Below are 18,183 nucleotides of genomic sequence, written 5' to 3'. Positions count from 1 at the left end.
GTAAAGTGCGCAGAGATAATAAACCAGCAAAAACAGAGTCCAAAACCAGGAGGTAAGAAGGCAAAAAACAGGGGCGACACGCCAAAAAGCTGCCAGGTCTAACAGCAGTCAACACCACTTCACTCAAAACCAATGCACTCTACTCCAACTACTCTGCACCACTGCACGCTATGCCACTCTACACCACTGCGCTCTACATCACTGCACTTAACACCACTCTATTTTAATCTGCGCCAACCGCTGTGCTCTACACCACTACTCTCTGCACCACTCTATACCACTGCACTTTAAACCACTTTATGCCACTCTACGTCACTGCACTCTACACGAATGCACCCTACACCACTTTAGTCAAAATCAATGCAATGTACGCCACTGCACTCTAGGCCAATCTACTCTGCACCACTGTACTTCACTCTAGGCCACTCTACGATACTCCACCCCATGATGCTCTACTCCACCCCATGCAACGCCACTCTACAGCACTCCACTCTACAACACTACTTTCTACGCAACTCCCTCTATGCCACTCTATGCCACATTACTCCACTCTAGTCTATGACACACTCCTCCACGCCCCTCAACTCTGACACTCTGTTCAACTCAACTCTACTCCACTCTATGCCATTCCACTCTCCTATGCTAATCCGCTCCATGACACTCCACTCTGACAATCTACTCCACTCAATGCCATTCTACTCTACAGCACTCTACTCCGCTCTATGCAACATCCAGTACGCCACTCCACTCTGCTCTATACCACTCAACTCTGACACTTTACTCCACTCCCTGCCTTTCCACTCTGACACACTACCTCCTCCACAACACTCTCCTCCACGCCACTCCATGGCATTCCACTCCACAACACTCCAATTTATAACATTCCATGCCACTCTCCTTTACCCCACTAACTTTTAGCCATGTCAAATATCAGCCACGCTGGTGTAAAATATGGCTAAAACATATTGGCCAAGCCAATAGTTCTTGCATAGGCCAATGCTTGTTACAAACGACCCAAAGCTACTGCATTGTATTGGGGGCAGTGGTTAACTCAATACTGGACCATACTAACATAACATACTTTGGGCTACCTACCTCCCAAATCAAAAGGCTGCAACAGGTGCAAAGTACAGCAGAAGACTGATTTCTGGTCTACATAAATGAATCAATAGTAGCCAGACTCTGCAGTCTACACATGCTCCAACTAAAGAACAGAACAACATTCAATATAGTCTGCCTCGCATACATGCAGTGCCAAATACCTAAAACAAAAACTGTCCAATACAGTCACACAGGGAATGTATGTTCAGCAGGCGAGGGTCTCCTGATCTTTGATAAACCCAGATACAAACACAGGGAACCAACATTTCTCAGCATTAGATCTTTGGCCTCTGGAATAACCTGCCCAGGGCTACACGATAAGCCCAATCAATAACACAATTCAGAACGACAATTAGGGCATACCTATTCTAATACTATCAATGAATCCACATCTAGACTGGCCATATAATCTGACCTGTCCGCATATATGGGTAGCCATGTTGATGCCAGACAAAGTCAATGTAACTAACAGTGAACAGTTTTACTTTCATCATGCATGCTGATTTCATGCTCAAGTGCTCAGAAGCAATTGAGTTTTACAGCGAGTGTGATACACACAAAATAAACATATAGCATAAAACCGGGAGATACAGAAAGTGGGGGACAGAGTGTAAAATAGTTATATGTTTAGTCCTGCAATCGATCAAAAAGGTATACATGGTAAATGAGACGCAGAGGAAGAAATATAAAGGAGAAGGAGAAGAGAAAGGGAGAGAAATGGGACAAAGGGTTTACAGTGAGTAACAGAGGTGAAGGAGCAAGAAACACTAAAAGGGTGGTAAAGATAGGCCAGTTTGGGTTTTTGGTAGAAAGAGTTGAAGAAGCAGCAAAGGTGGGAGAGGAGGATGAGAGAGACTAGTTAAGGGGGACAGTGAATGCCAAAAGGAGGAGAGGGGATGGCAGCAGAGTAAAGAGCTAATGAAATAGAACTGGTAATGGGCAACACTTCACTGTAAGCGAGTATCTGTTGACTTTCAGAGCCCAGCTTTTAGTTTTCCAGGAGTAGGGCGCCCAAGTTTTTAAGTACATATTACATCCTGAGCTTTGCCACGCACTCACCATGTAAGGGTACCCATTGAGAGAGAAGCGGTACTGGAACGTGTCCAAGATCGGAAAGCGTGAGAAGACACACAGACCACTGCCGATTACACCACTAGAGAAATGAAAAACAACCTGGTTACTACCACACAGAAAATGAGGTCATAATGCAAACCACTGCTACCAAGTAACCCACAGCCTAGATACCTGGATACCTACTCCCTCACTCACAGAAACACCACTGTATACAAAGACGTCTACCTAACCACTAAAATCAGCATAAGGCGATCACAGTCAATGGAAGAGCTGGATGCTGCTGCACATAAGCATCCTCACGCACACCCTCACAGGGTAAGTTTCCCTTCAATAAAAATAGCAGGGGCATTTCACCTACAAGCAGCTTGGAGGACTGCATAACATTAAGTTTTGTAAGCATGATGAAGTTGGGGCTTACCCCAAAACCACTTGAGCAAAGGCCCTAGTGTTACGCAGATTGCCTGAAAACTCATACAAATTATAAGATACAGAGGAAATTAAGTCAAATATTAGCAGGTCTGCTTTCGTCCTGAAGGAAAATTGCAATATTCCAAGCAATTCTAACCTACTGTTGCCCTTTTTGAGGTCCGTCCTTGTCATTTACACAGCAGCCACATGGGCAGTACAAGCAGGTGCTGTGTTGATCTTTTACACTTACCTCGCCGCTGGTGGCAACATTAGCCTCAATCCAAGACTCTTAGAATCCACAAGTTTTTATGCAAAAGCGCATACATTTAATTTCTCTCATATGCAAATGCTCTCGATGTCTGACGCACAACCAACCAAATGCACTCGCAACCACAGGCATGCAAAACCACACACCTCCTACATACAGAGGTCAATCCTCATGCACACATTACCCTATTCACAACTATGACAACCCCCCCACACATACCTTCTTCAATCACCCACATAGGTACTGCAAATACTAACATCCAAAGAAAATGGGTACAATCTCACTACTCCACAAAACACTTCTCTCAAAACACACACATAACACCTGAAACTCACAGTCCTAATATATCACTTCAGTTTGCAGGTGGGCGCTAGCTTTACCTATAGTCTTTACTTCCAGTGGTGTCAGCCTGACAGCTATGCTCTCTACTAAGCTGTGGCCAGCCCAATGACTCGGGACTGTTTACATCACTATTCCTCTGGCCTGTCTTGCAGTTCAGATGTTGTGCTCTGACAACATATGTAATGCTAGGGCATTTATTCGTTTACTCATTTATAACAGAAATCTTTGCATGGCTCTGGCCCATTGGTTGGTTTTATATCAATTAAAAAATAAGCACCACAAAGAACTGAATTGGTGCTCAACACTATGACCAGAGTGATCCTGGTGTTCCGTTGTATGCTCTAAACCAGACGGTCAGATGGCGGTGTTTGGAACTTAGCTGCATGCACCTAGCAGGGGTGATACATGTATGCCGGTTGCCCGATACCTGAGAGACAGGCCTTTTCCACAACACTCTTGATACACACTACATGCTAGAGGGGTCAGGGTTAACATAAGTATTAGATAATCAGGTTAAGGGGAAACAGGTGGGTGAGCTGGAGAAATTAGGGGCAGACAGTGTGACTTTAAAGGCTCAAGGGGGTCCTGCTGTATGCCAGAAAGGTCTGAAGAACACCCCCATGACAATGAGCACTCTGTGAGAGCACCTATGGGTGTGGCTGAAAATAAAGGAGGTTGAGAAACCTGAGGGAGGAGACAGCAGAAAGTAGAGGACGAGGTTGGGAAGTCCGGAGGGTGAGGCACGGTTATCTCCTGGATGCTGAGAGACTATGCATTACTGATAAGACTTGGTTTCTAGAATCATTAACCATTTGTACTCTGCTCGATACAGAAGTCTGTGACGCAGCAACAAGTACAGTGGAGAGTTGTTCGAAAGACAATAAGGTGGGCAGGGGTGGTGCACGAACCCAAATTTAGGGCAGGTGCAAATAGCTATTTAAGGCCACACCATACTGTCAAGTGAGCATGGAGGTGTTCCAACTGAACATAGATCTGTGCAGCCGCCCCACAGGGGAAACAGCAACTACAACGTGGCTGAAATCACATACCATTACCACGCATGCTTTACAACGCAGGATTTTACAACAAATATGACTTTGCCACACATTCCTTTACAACAAATTATGTTGTAAAGGCATGAACGGTAAAGGCAAATTCAATGTAAAGATTTTACAGGTAAATGTAAATATTTCACAGGTACGTATTAAGTGTTGTAATTATATATATATATATATATTTTTACCCAGTGTACATCTGTCCGTGGCATGTTGCACTGCAGATTCACATGCTGTGCACTGTTCCCGCCATCTAGTGTTGGGCTCGGAGTGTTACAAGTTATTTTTCTTCTAGGAAGTCTTTTCGAGTCACGGGACCGAGTGACTCCTCCCTTTCGACTCCATTGCGCATGGGCATCGACTCCATCTTAGATTGTTTTCTTTCCGCCATCGGGTTTGGACGTGTTCCTCTTCGCTCCGTGATTCGAATCGGGAAAGTATTAAAATCATCGAAAATCCGTCGGTATTGTTGCGTTCGGGAACAGTTTCCTATACATACATCGGCACCGACGAGACAACCGCTTCGGCGGCCCTTCGAGCCAAACACCAGATGGCAGGAACAGTTATATATATATATATAAAAAAAAACACTCTTTACTTTGCTGACTTCCATCGTGCACCGGAACGAAGAGTGCGTCGGCAATGAAGAGACAGCAACTTCCACGTAATACACAACCTCCCTTTCTCGAGTACCAGAAAGGTGCTGACGCGGCATGAAGGAAACTCACTGTGCATTTTGCAGCACTTGCGGACAATTACACACAAAGATAAATCATACCCTGTTGCTAGGCACTTTGATAGTTTTCAGTGTGCATGGAATAAACACTGAATGAGCAAACTTGGACTCTTGGAGTTTCCTTCACGTCACATCAGCGCATTTTGAGAAGAGGAGTATTACCTAGTGCCGACCGCCACTAGGTAGTTATGGTTAGGACCTAGTTTCTATAGAAAAAGCATTTTTTGATTTGCCTAAATCTTTGGTGCCGGTTGACGAATCTTCACAAAAGTTTCCTAAAAACCCTTACGCTCACTTCAGTTCCGTCGGAAAGTTTTGGGGTGATCCGTCAAGTGCGGGCCGAGAAAAAAAGGGGGGGTGTCACAAAACAAGTTTTCTCCATTCATTTTTCCATGGGGATTTTGACCAGCAATAGCGCCGAAACCACTGGAAAGACATCTAGCAGAAAGTTAGCTCTTGGTCTAGAAAGAGGCCTTTTTGTTATTTAGTGTAAATCTGTTCAGTAGCTACTGAGAAATAAACGGAAATCCAAATTTGAATATCTAGTGACTCAAAGGATTTGCAATCCCTTCCGATCTTGTGCTGAGATCTGATTGTCTGCCAACACTTCAACAAGGAAGTGTTGGCAGCCATGTTTGGACTCGGCTTCAGCCGAGTCCCAGAAAAAAACATTGCAAAAAACAAAAGGAGCCCGGGTAGGGACACCCTGACCCCTTAGCTCTGGTGCTGGGGATCCCACAAAAGCTAAAAAGCACTTTAAAAAAGTTTTCACCACAGAATCGTGATGGGAAAAAAAAGAAGCGCAGGCTACTGTTCTTCCTAATACCTAAGCCCCAGGGTAGGTTAAGTCCCCACCCCCCCCCACAGCCCTGGGGACCACCACCTTCCTGGAGCTTTGATGTAATTATATGGTGGTGGCCCCCACAGCCCCGGGGACTGCCACCACTCATGACCTAAGGTAACTATAACTTGTGACCTCAACATGCGCTGCTAATTACCCCACAAATTACGGCACTCATGAAATCTTTGCCAAGTTCATTGATAATATCAATGTAATATATGCAGTAAAATCTTTGACAAAAAAAAAACTGTGCATGGCGGGGGCGCTAGTTATAGTTACCTCAGGACACGAGTTACAGTAACTTGAGATAACTATAACTGGTGAATTTCTATGGTTTGGTACGTTTAAAACGTGAGCCTAAATATAACATCCCTGTAACCTTTGGTTTTTTAAGTGAATTTTTATATATTAGTCATTGAAAAAATGCAAAGGCTACAGGGACGTTATAGTTATGAAACAGAATTTAAAAAAACTGTTATAGTCAGGCTTACATTTGACATGTACAAAACCATAGAAATTAAGCAATTATAGTTACCGGAGCTAACTATAACTTGGGCCCCGTAATGCACTGATTATGACCTCACGTATTGCATTACTCCAGACATGGTCTGTGACATCACTGATGACACCATCCACAGATACACTCACACACCAACTCATACCCAATACAAACTCTCGACCTTACACTGTGCCTAACTATAATGTCCTTGTAACCTTTTTTTTCTGTGAATTTCAATTTTTATTTTTTTAACATAAAGTACTTTTCATTACTATACGTTAATCCAACCACCGCCGCGCACGGCTAGGCGATGCAGCCAACCCTTATAATCACCCAAACCTGTGTCACGCACGGCCTTCGTCCATGAGCAGTGGGGGTTGTTGGCAGGGCCTGTGGCCAAGCCCCAATAACCAACCAACCCTGCGCCGCGCATGGCCTTTGGCTGTGTGTAGCAAGGGTTGGACACAGGACCTGGCTTGCGGCCAGGCCCTGTGGCCATCCCTATAACCAGCCAGCCGTGCGCATTGGTGGTTGGCTGCAGGGTCTGGCCTGCAGCCAAGACCCTATAACTACCAGGTCTTGCGCGGCAAGGGTTGGCCACACAGTCTAGCTGCAACCCCTATAAAGCACCCACCTAAGACCTGAGCACAGCCTTTGGCCTTGCGCAGCGGGGGTTGGTTGCAGGGCCTGGGCTGTGTGGCCAAGCCCTGTGGCCAAGTCCCTATAACCACCCGGCCTTGCACAGCAGAGTTTGGCCATAGGGCCTGACTGCAACCCCTATAGAGCACCTAACTAAGAGCTGTGCATAGCCTTTGGCCGTGTGCAGCGGGGATTGGCTGCAGGGCCTGGTGTGTGGCCATGCCCTGCGGCCAAGCCGCTCTTATCAGTCGGCCTTGCAAGGCAGCGGTTGGCCACAGGCCCTGGCCAGGGGTAAGGTCCTGCGGCCAACCCCTATAAGCACCAAACTGAGTGCCGAGCACGGCAGGGGGTTGGCTGCAAGGCCTATATCCACCCAGAGAAAAACTGAGAGGTGGAGAGAGAGAGAACTTTCAGGCTTTAATCAATGATATATTTAGAATGAGATATTTTCAGACAAATTGAAAAACAAAATGCATTTGTCAAAGAAGTAGAGCGAGATCACCTTTCGGTATGTACCTTAAATATTTCAAGTAAAAAAAAAGTATGGAAATGACCATAGTCACACCTAGACTAGAACCCTCAACCTTTAGTGTACGGGTTTTTGACCTTAACCACTAGGCCAAAGGTGACTCCTTAGCATGTGATGCTCAGACTTAGCTATGACATTGAACCAAAGGATTTGAGTGGAAAAAGACTTCAATGTTACATCACTAGGAATGTTTACAAGTCAAAACACTGGCAAATAAACAAACACACTGCCATGAGATACAATGATTTAAACCTTCAGTTTACTGAGTGACAGTCCAAGAGCTTTATCATTAGGCCAGAAGTGACAATGGTCTGCTGTCTATCAAAATGTAACTATAGCATTCTTACCAAACATCTTGCTAGTCTGTCTCTCTGAAGTAATTGTATGGACAGACCATTGCAATAACGATCTCTCTTTTCCATCCCTTTATGGGATGGAAGAGATAGAGAGAGTGACAGAACCGCAGGGGAGCCTCATGGCCCCCATGGACCTAGCCAGCTCCCCATGTCCTGCGGAAGCAGGCACTGCTCCCACAAGCAGGGAGATGCTTTAAGTAGCAGCTTTCTTCCTGCAGGAGCAATGGTTTCATCAGTTTCCCTGCACATATATTTTCTTGTAGGGAAACAGATGAAAGCTCCACTGCCTGCCAGCGGGAGCTGTTTGACAGCTCCTGCTGTCAGAAAGCAGACTTTGTTTGCTTTTGCTTGGTGGGAGCTATCAGCCCCCTACCCCGCCCCTAAAAAAAAAAGTGGACTTTGTCTGCTTTTGCTTGGTGGGAGCCACCCCCCACCCCAAGAAAAACCGAAATGTTAAGGCTGGGCCTTAACAGCCATGCACTGCTAATTACCCCACAAATTACGGCACTCATGACATCATTGATAACATCATTATTAATAATATCAGTGTAATTTTTGCAGTAACATTTTTGATGAAGTAACTGCATGGCGAGGGCGCAAATTATAGTTACCTTAGGGCAAGAGTTATAGTTACTTGAGATAAATCAACTATAACAGGTGAATTTCTATGGTTGTTAATGCTTACCTCTAGTATATTGTGAGATGCAGTTTTGTGCCAACTATAATTTCTCTTCTGGACACCCTCTATCCTGGTGTCTGTTAATTATCTCCTCCTGTGCAGTCCTAAAGGTCTCCTCTGTACTACACATGCGCCTAGCACGCATCAGCTTGCTGTATGGTATACTCCTAATGAGAGGGGCTAGATGTAAACTACCAGAATGCAAAGTTGATCACCATACTGAACTCAGAAGGGTTCTTCAAAAACATTTGAATTGGATTTGCAAGAACCCTGTCATTCGTACAGAGGTTGGGAGTAAGCCACAAGTGACATACAGGAAGGCAACATCTATGTGAGACAGGTTGGTTAGTAAAATAGTTGATAGTAAGAAAGAACATTGGCTGAAACCTAAACCGGGTTCTACCAAATGCAAAAAGTGTAAAGCATGTGAACATGGGGTCAATTTGACTGAATCCCATGACTTGTAAAACTGAATTTGTGGTGTATATTTTATTTTGCCCATGTACAAAATTATACATCGTGCACAAAAGCATTTAGCAGCATCTTCGAGCTATTGAGAACATGGATGATACTTATCCTGTAGCACAACATTTCAAAGCAGTTCACCAGGCAGACCCTTCGAAACTGACATTAAGGCCCATATTTATACTTTTTTTAGCTCCACATTTGCGTCATTTTCTGATGCAAAAGCGTCGTAAACTGTCAAAATATAATTGCATTTTGCGTCGCTTTTGCATCAAAAAACGACGCAAATGCGGCACTAAAAAAAGTATAAATATGGGCCTAAGTGTGTTAGACTGCATCCCTAGATCTTTTAGAGGAGGCGATAGGTAATTACAATTAAGAAGACTTGAATCTAGGCTCATTTTGAAATTTGATTTGAAAGAACCAAAGGGTTTGTATGTGGATGAGGATTTACACACCCATTTATGATGATTCTTATCTGCAGCATTGTTTTAATAATTGGATACATTTCAGTGGACTTTTTTAAATCTTACTTATGCTGTATTTGTATTTACAAGAGGACAGTTGGATAGACAGACAGTCTTGAGTGAGGACGTTTTTACAGTCACACAGACTATTTGGAAGGGAAATATTCATCAGGGTTTTTTTTTTTTCTTTTTACAATTGATTACCATTTTGGACATCTGTGATAATTAGATTAATGTAATTTGAATTATTCAATAATGAGAACTATGAATCAGTATGACATTATTTTAGTCATCAAATGATTATGGAATTTGAACTATGCCCACTGGGGGTCTACTGTGTTAAATAGTGTGAATGACACTTTGGATTTATTTGTATACAAGGAAGTTTAGGAAAATGTTACTTACCCAGTAGACATTTATTTGTGGCATGTAGTGCTGTAGATTCACATGCTTTGCAAAGTCCGCCATCTAGTGTTGGGCTTGCAGTGTTGCAAGTTGTTTTTGTTCGGAGGATCTGACTCACGAGATTGAGTGACTCCTCCTCTCAGTGGTAGTGTGCATTGGCATCGAGTCCTTTGTTAGATTTTTTTCCCAGAGGCGGGTGAGATAAGGAGTATATATAAAGAAAAGAGATGTCCATGCAGTGTATATGCATATATACAATATTTACATAAGAATGCTACTACAACGAGGAGGGAGGGCGCATGTGAATCTACAGCACTGCATGCCACAAACAGATGTCTACTGGATAAGTAACATCTTCCGTTCGATGGCATGTGTGGCTGTAGATACACATGCTTTGCATAGACTGTAAAACAGTCCCCTCCAAATAAGCAGTGGCTAGATTGTAAGAGTTGGAGTATTTTGAAAAAGTGTCATGATAAAATGACTACACAGTAGTGTTTACTAAATATATGTGGTGTAGACCAAGTAGCAGCCTTACAAATGTCTGCTATTGGAATGTTACCTAAAAAAAAGCCACAGAGGCACCTTTTTTCTGGTACAATGTGCTCTGGGGGTAAATAGTAACTACCTTTTGGCTTTAAGATAGCAAGTTTGAATACATTTGACTATCCATATGGCTATGCCAGTTTTGGAAATTGGATTAACTTTATGAGGCATAGGAAATGCTATATACAGCTCTTTCGATTTCCTAAGGTTTCTAGTCCTATCAATGTAATACATAAGAGCCCTATTTAGCAGCTAGTGTATGAAGTGCTTTCTCTGTAACTGAGTCTGGGGGTGTGGGAAAAAGACAGGTAACTCAATTGATTGATTAGTGTGAAATGGTGAAACTACTTTTGGAAGGAATGTAGGGTTTGTCATAAGAACTACCCTATCTTTGTGTAACTGGAAGAATGGTTCTTCCAAGGTTAGAGCCAGTATTTCACTTACGCGTCTTAGATAAGTGATAGCTACTAAAAAGCCTACCTTCCATGAAAGAAATTGCAAAGAACAGGAATGCCTAGGCTCAAAGTGTGGACCCATGAGTCTAGTAAGTACAACATCAAAGTTCCATGATGGGGCTAGAGGAACCCTGGCTGGAATGATTCTTTTGAGGTCTTTCATGGAAGCTATGATAACTGGAATTCTGAATCAAGAGATATGCTGTCTATAGCCGCTAAATGAAGTCTAATGGATAAATATGCTAAATTTGCCTTTTGTAAATGTAGAAGATAACAAATAATGTCTTGAATTTAGGTTTCGAGTGGATCAATGTGTTTAGGTTGATATTAGCAGATAAAACGTTTCCATTGTGCAGCATAACACTGTCTAGTTGTAGGTTCGCATGCCTCTTTAAGAATTTCCATACATTCTGAGAGGAAATTCAAATAACCAAATTTTAATACTTTAGGAGCCAAATCGCAAGATTGAGTGTTTTGGGGTCTGGATATCTGATTTGACCTCACCTTTGAGTCAGAAGGGATAGCCTGCTGGGGAGTTTCTCGTGAGGAACTACAGACAGATTCAATAGTGTTGTGAATCATGGCTGAAGTGCCCATGTGGGAGCTACAAGGATCATGGTGAGTGATGTTTGTCTCATTTTGCGAACTAGAGATGGAATGAGTGGGAGAGATGGAAAAGTGTATGCAAATATCCCTGACCAATTCATCCATGGAGCATTGCCCTTGGATTGACGGTGAGGGTATCTGGATGCGAAGTTTTGGCATTTTGAATTTTCTGCGATGGAGAAGAGGTCTTTTTGTGGTCTTCATGTTTTGCTTTACTGCTGACTGAGCCAAAATGCACACACAGAGGAGTCGAAAAGATTTTCTGGAACACACCTCTTAATCTGAAGAAGAGATGTATTATATCTTTTTGCAAGGTTCGTGAAGGAAGGCCTGTATAGCCAAAAGTGTACCTTTAAAATGTGGAACAATGAAGTAAGACCATGTACAAAGAATCTTCAATCTATAAACAGCAAATATGTACATGCAAGGATACAAACATTTATACTGATATATGTATATATATTCATACACAATGCAAAGCAAATAAGTAATAAAAATGCATCACTGTAGGGCATGTCTGGTGCTTCATCTTTCTCCTACCAGCAAGTCAATGACCCTGTTCGACTGAAATGAGAAAGAGAGAACTCTACCCTCACAGGAAATATATCAGGCATTTGACGTCTAAAATCCTGATTGAGGTCTGTGAATCTCCCACTGTCGACCTGGGTCACTTATGTATCTTAAACAAACGAGGAAAGGTCTTTCTGGAAAAACTCCTCCTGCTGCGCAAGAAGTATTAAGAAATGCATGCTATTTTAGGTCTGGGTTGAAAGAAACAGGTTGGAACTGGTCGGTTTCCCAAGGTGTCTCTCCCAAGCCTAAGCCATTCGCTGCTGTACCATAATGAAAATGTCACTTACCCAGTGTACATCTGTTCGTGGCATCAGTCGCAGTAGATTCGCATGTTTTGCAATAGTTCGCCATCTGGTGTTGGGCCGGAGTGTTACAAGTTGTTTTCTTCGAAGAAGTCTTTCGAGTCACGGGACCGAGTGACTCCTCCTTTTGTCTCCATTGCGCATGGGCGTCGACTCCATCTTCGATTGTTTTTCCCCGCAGAGGGTGAGGTAGGAGTTGAATTGTAGTAATAGTGCCCATGCAATGGAGTGACTAAGTATGCACTTATTTAAGGTTGAGATGATACATATACAAATAGTTGAAGGTAACTTCCCAACTGCTACAGGCTCCCGGGGAGGCGGGTGGGCACATGCGAATCTACTGCGACTGATGCCACGAACAGATGTACACTGGGTAAGTGACATTTTCAGTTCGATGGCATCTGTCGCTGTAGATACGCATGTTTTGCATAGACTAGTAAGCAGTTATCTCCCCAAAAAGCGGTGGATCAGCCTGTAGGAGTGGAAGTAGTCTGAAATAATGTTCTTAATAAGGCTTGACCCACTGTGGCTTGTTGTGCGGATAACACGTCTACACAGTAGTGCTTGGTGAATGTGTGAGGCGTAGACCATGTGGCTGCCTTACATATTTCTTGCATTGGGATGTTTCCTAGAAAGGCCATGGTAGCACCTTTCTTTCTGGTTGAGTGTGCCCTTGGTGTAATGGGCAGCTGTCGTTTAGCTTTAAGGTAGCAGATTTGGATGCATTTAACTATCCATCTGGCTATACCTTGTTTTGATATTGGGTTTCCTGCATGAGGTTTTTGAAATGCAATAAAAAGTTGTTTAGTTTTTCTGATGTTCTTTGTTCTGTCAATGTAATACATTAATGCTCTTTTAACATCTAATGTATGTAGTGCCCTTTCAGCTACGGTATCTGGCTGTGGAAAGAACACTGGAAGTTCCACTGATTGATTTAGATGGAACGGTGAAATAACCTTTGGCAAAAATTTAGGATTGGTCCTTAGGACGACCTTATTCTTGTGTAGTTGAATAAAAGGTTCCTGTATTGTAAACGCCTGAATCTCGCTTACTCTTCTTAGGGAAGTAATGGCGATGAGAAATGCCACCTTCCAGGTTAGGAACTGTATTTCGCAGGAGTGCATGGGTTCAAATAGGACAACATTTAGGTTCCATGAAGGAACAGGTGGCGTTCTTGGTGGTATAATTCTCCTAAGGCCCTCCATGAATGCTTTAATGACTGGTATCTTATATAGGGAAGTTGAATAGGTAGTCTGCAGGTATGCAGATATTGCTGCCAGGTGTATTTTAATGGAAGAGAAAGCCAGGTTAGATTTTTGTAAGTGAAGCAAGTAACCCACTACATGTTCTGGAGTTGTGTGTAATGGTTGTATTTGATTAATATGGCAGTAGCAAACAAACCTCTTCCATTTACTTGCATAGCAGTGCCTGGTGGATGGCCTTCTGGCTTGTTTTATGACTTCCATACATTCTTGGGAAAGTTCCAAGTGTCCGAATTCTAGGATTTCAGGAGCCAGATTGCTAGATTCAGCGATGCTGGATCTGGGTGTCTGATCTTTTGGTTGTGTTGTGTCAACAGATCTGGCCTGTTGGGCAATTTGATGCAGGGTACTACTGATAGGTCTAGCAGCGTTGTGTACCAAGGTTGTCTTGCCCAAGTTGGTGCTATTAATATGAGTTTGAGTTTGTTTTGACTGAGTTTGTTTACCAGGTAAGGAAGGAGAGGGAGAGGAGGAAAAGCGTAAGCAAATATCCCTGACCAGTTCATCCATAGGGCATTGCCTTGGGACTGTTTGTGTGGGTATCTGGATGCGAAGTTTTGGCATTTTGCGTTCTCCTTTGTCGCAAACAAGTCTATCTGAGGTGTTCCCCAGAGTTTGAAATAAGTGTTCAGAATTTGGGGGTGAATTTCCCATTCGTGGACCTGTTGGTGATCTCGAGAGAGATTGTCTGCGAGTTGATTTTGGATCCCTGGTATAAATTGTGCTATTAGGCGAATTTGGTTGTGAATTGCCCAATGCCAAATCTTTTGTGCTATCAGGCTTAACTGCGTGGAGTGCGTCCCCCCTTGCTTGTTTAGATAATACATTGTTGTCATGTTGTCTGTTTTGACGAGAATGTATTTGTGAACTATTATTGGTTGGAAAGCTTTTAGTGCTTGAAAAACTGCTAGAAGTTCTAGGTGATTTATATGCAGTCTTGTTTGATGTACGTTCCATTGTCCTTGTATGCTGTGGTGATCGAGGTGTGCTCCCCACCCTGTCATGGAAGCATCTGTTGTTATTACGTATTGTGGCACTGGGTCTTGGAAAGGCCGCCCTTTGTTTAAATTTATGTTGTTCCACCACAGAAGCGAGAGGTAAGTTTGGCGGTCTATTAACACCAGATCTAGAAGATGACCCTGTGCTTGAGACCACTGTGATGCTAGGCACTGTTGTAAGGGCCTCATGTGCAGTCTTGCGTTTGGGACAATGGCTATGCATGAAGACATCATGCCTAGGAGTTGTAGTACCATCTTTGCTTGGATCCTTTGTGTTGGATACATGCGTTGTATGATGGTGTTGAAATTTTGAATTCTTTGTGGACTTGGAGTGGCTACTCCTTTTGATGTGTCTATTATGGCTCCTAGGTATTGTTGTACCTTGCGCAGCAGAATTTGGGATTTTGTGAAGTTGACGGTGAACCCTAGTTTGAAGAGGGTTTGTATGATATGATTTGTGTGATTTGAGCACTCTATTAACGAATGGGCCTTGATTAGCCAGTCGTCCAGATATGGGAACACATGTATTTGCTGCCTTCTTATGTGTGCAGCGACTACCGCTAGACATTTGGTAACGACTCTTGGTGCGGTTGTTAATCCGAAAGGCAGTACCTTGAATTGGTAATGTATGCCCTTGAATACAAACCTTAGGTATTTCCTGTGCGATGGGTGTATTGATATATGGAAATAAGCATCCTTGAGGTCTAAAGTTGCCATGTAGTCGTGTAGTTTTAGCAATGGCAATACTTCTTGTAGTGTGACCATGTGAAAGTGGTCTGACTTGATGAAAGTGTTCACTACTCTGAGGTCTAGGATTGGTCTCAGCGTTTTGTCCTTCTTTGGTATCAGAAAGTACAGTGAGTAAACTCCTGTGTTTATTTGTGTGTTTGGCACTAATTCGATTGCATTCTTTTGCAATAGTGCCTGTACTTCTATCTCCAGGAGATTGGAATTATGTTTTGTCAAATTTTGTGCTCTTGGTGGTATATTTGGAGGGAATTGTAGAAATTCTATGCAATAACCATGTTGGATAATTGCTAGAACCCAGGTGTCTGTAGTGATTTCCTCCCATGCTTTGTAATAGTGACTTATTCTTCCCCCCACTGGTGTTGTGTGGAGGGGGTGAGTGACATGTGAGTCACTGTTTAGTAGTAGGGGTTTTGGGGCTCTGAAATCTTCCCCTATTCCTAGGGAATTGCCCTCCTCTATATTGTCCCCGAAAACCTCCTCTATACTGTCCCTGGTAACTGGACGGTGTTGCTTGTGAGGTGCTGGCTTGTGTGCTCTGACCCCGAAACCCCCCTCTAAAGGCTGTTTTACGGAATGTACTGTAATTCCCTCTGCTCTGCGGGGAGTAAAGTGCGCCCATGGCTTTGGCAGTGTCCGTATCTTTTTTGAGTTTCTCAATCGCTGTGTCCACTTCTGGACCGAACAGTTCTTTTTCGTTAAAAGGCATATTGAGAACTGCTTGTTGAATCTCTGGTTTAAATCCAGACGTTCGGAGCCATGCATGCCTTCTGATAGTTACCGATGTATTAATTGTCCGTGCAGCTGTATCTGCAGCGTCCATGGAGGAGCGGATCTGGTTGTTGGAAATGGTCTGTCCCTCCTCAACCACTTGTTTTGCCCTATTTTGTAAGTCCTTGGGCAGATGTTCAATGAGATGTTGCATCTCGTCCCAATGGGCTCTGTCATAGCGCGCAAGTAGTGCCTGGGAGTTCGCGATGCGCCACTGGTTTGCAGCTTGTGCTGCGACTCTCTTACCAGCTGCATCGAACTTGCGGCTTTCTTTATCTGGGGGTGGTGCATCTCCAGATGTGTGGGAGTTGGCCCTTTTCCTAGCTGCTCCTACAACGACAGAGTCTGGTGGCAGCTGTGTAGTGATGAAGACCGGGTCTGTAGGAGGCGCCTTATACTTTTTTTCCACCCTTGGTGTGATTGCCCTACTTTTGACCGGCTCCTTAAAGATTTCTTTTGCGTGCCGGAGCATACCAGGGAGCATAGGCAGGCTTTGGTATGAGCTGTGGGTGGAGGAGAGTGTGTTGAATAAAAAATCATCCTCGACCTGTTCTGAGTGGAGGCTTACGTTGTGAAATTGTGCTGCTCTAGCCACCACTTGAGAATACGCGGTGCTGTCCTCTGGTGGAGATGGCTTCGTAGGGTATGCCTCCGGACTGTTATCTGACACTGGGGCGTCGTATAGGTCCCATGCGTCTTGATCTTGGTCACCCTGGCTCATGGTGGTGTGAGCTGATAAGTGTGATGGAGTTTGTGCTGGTGAGACGTGAACCACGGGCGGAGGAGAGGGTGGTGGGGTAACTCTTTTCACCACTTTTGGTTGTGGTGTCTGTTGAGTTTGGAACTCCAACCTTCTCTTTCTTCTAATAGGGGGAAGGGTGCTTATTTTTCCTGTACCCTGCTGTATGAAAATACGCTTTTGCGTATGGTCCACATCAGTTGATTGTAGCTCTTCCTCAAATCTATGTTTTTGCATTTGGGAGGTTAGCGAGCGCTCTTCTGTATAAGAGCCTGAAGCTGGGTCGGTTGCAGTTTGTTTCGGAACCGAAACCCTGTCTGCATCTTTTTTCGGCTCCGAGGTGACTTTTTCCTTTTTCGGGGCTGAAACCTCTCGGCGTCGATCTTCTTCGGTGCCGCTGTCTCGGCGTCGAGCCGTGTCTACACCGGTATCTCGGTGTCGATGCTTGTCTCCAGCACTTTCTCGGTCCCGAGAAGGCTGCGTGCCGGTGTCTCAACCGGAGTCGGACGATCTCGGCACTGTTTGGGCCTTTTTCGGTGCCGACGGTCGGTCACCGAATTTATGGGTGGAGCCATGGCCTGGTGGCAGTGGCGTCCCCTGGGCCTTGTAAATCTTCTTCTGAGTGGTTTTCGACGTCTTACTCACGGTTTGTGTATCATCGAATCCTTCGGAGTCCGATTCTTGGATCGAAAAGGTTCCCTCCTCTTCTTGTTCCTCGAACTCTCGGTGGGCTGTCGGCGCGGACACCATCTGAAGTCTTCTGGCTCGACGGTCTCGGAGTGTCTTTCGGGACCGGAACGCACGACAGGCCTCGCAGGTGTCTTCACTGTGCTCAGGTGACAGGCACAGGTTACAGACCAAGTGTTGGTCTGTATAGGGGTATTTATTGTGGCATTTGGGGCAGAAACGGAACGGGGTCCGTTCCATCGGCGTTCTTCAGCACGCAGTCGGGCCGACCAGGCCCCGATGGGGGATCGAAAAACTACCCCGAAGGGCACCGGAGCTCTTCGATCCTTTGACGCGGTGTTGAATCTAACTACGCCGATCCCGAACGCAACAATACCGACGAAAATCTTCCGAAATTAGCTATCTTTCCGTTCCGAAACTCGGAGCGACAGGAACACGTCCGAACCCGATGGCGGAAAAAAAACAATCGAAGATGGAGTCGATGCCCATGCGCAATGGAGACAAAAGGAGGAGTCACTCGGTCCCGTGACTCGAAAGACTTCTTCGAAGAAAAACAACTTGTAACACTCCGGCCCAACACCAGATGGCGAGCTATTGCAAAACATGCGTATCTACAGCGACAGATGCCATCGA

General features: G+C 44.3%; 1 protein-coding gene across 1 annotated transcript in view; it reads right to left on the bottom strand.

Annotated features, from left to right (window-relative positions):
* Positions 1-18,183, bottom strand: part of SMPD2 (sphingomyelin phosphodiesterase 2) — a 136,641-nt gene that overhangs the window by 76,551 nt on the left and 41,907 nt on the right. Inside the window, exon 5 of the mRNA XM_069238775.1 lies at positions 2,161-2,254. Within this exon, the coding sequence (XP_069094876.1) occupies positions 2,161-2,254 (94 nt within the window). The remainder of the gene's footprint in view (positions 1-2,160; positions 2,255-18,183) is intronic.

This window comes from Pleurodeles waltl, chromosome 6, assembly GCF_031143425.1.
Source record: "Pleurodeles waltl isolate 20211129_DDA chromosome 6, aPleWal1.hap1.20221129, whole genome shotgun sequence".
NCBI lineage: Eukaryota > Metazoa > Chordata > Amphibia > Caudata > Salamandridae > Pleurodeles > Pleurodeles waltl.
Note: the sequence above shows the minus strand (reverse complement) of the source record. Positions and strands in the feature narration are given on the sequence as shown.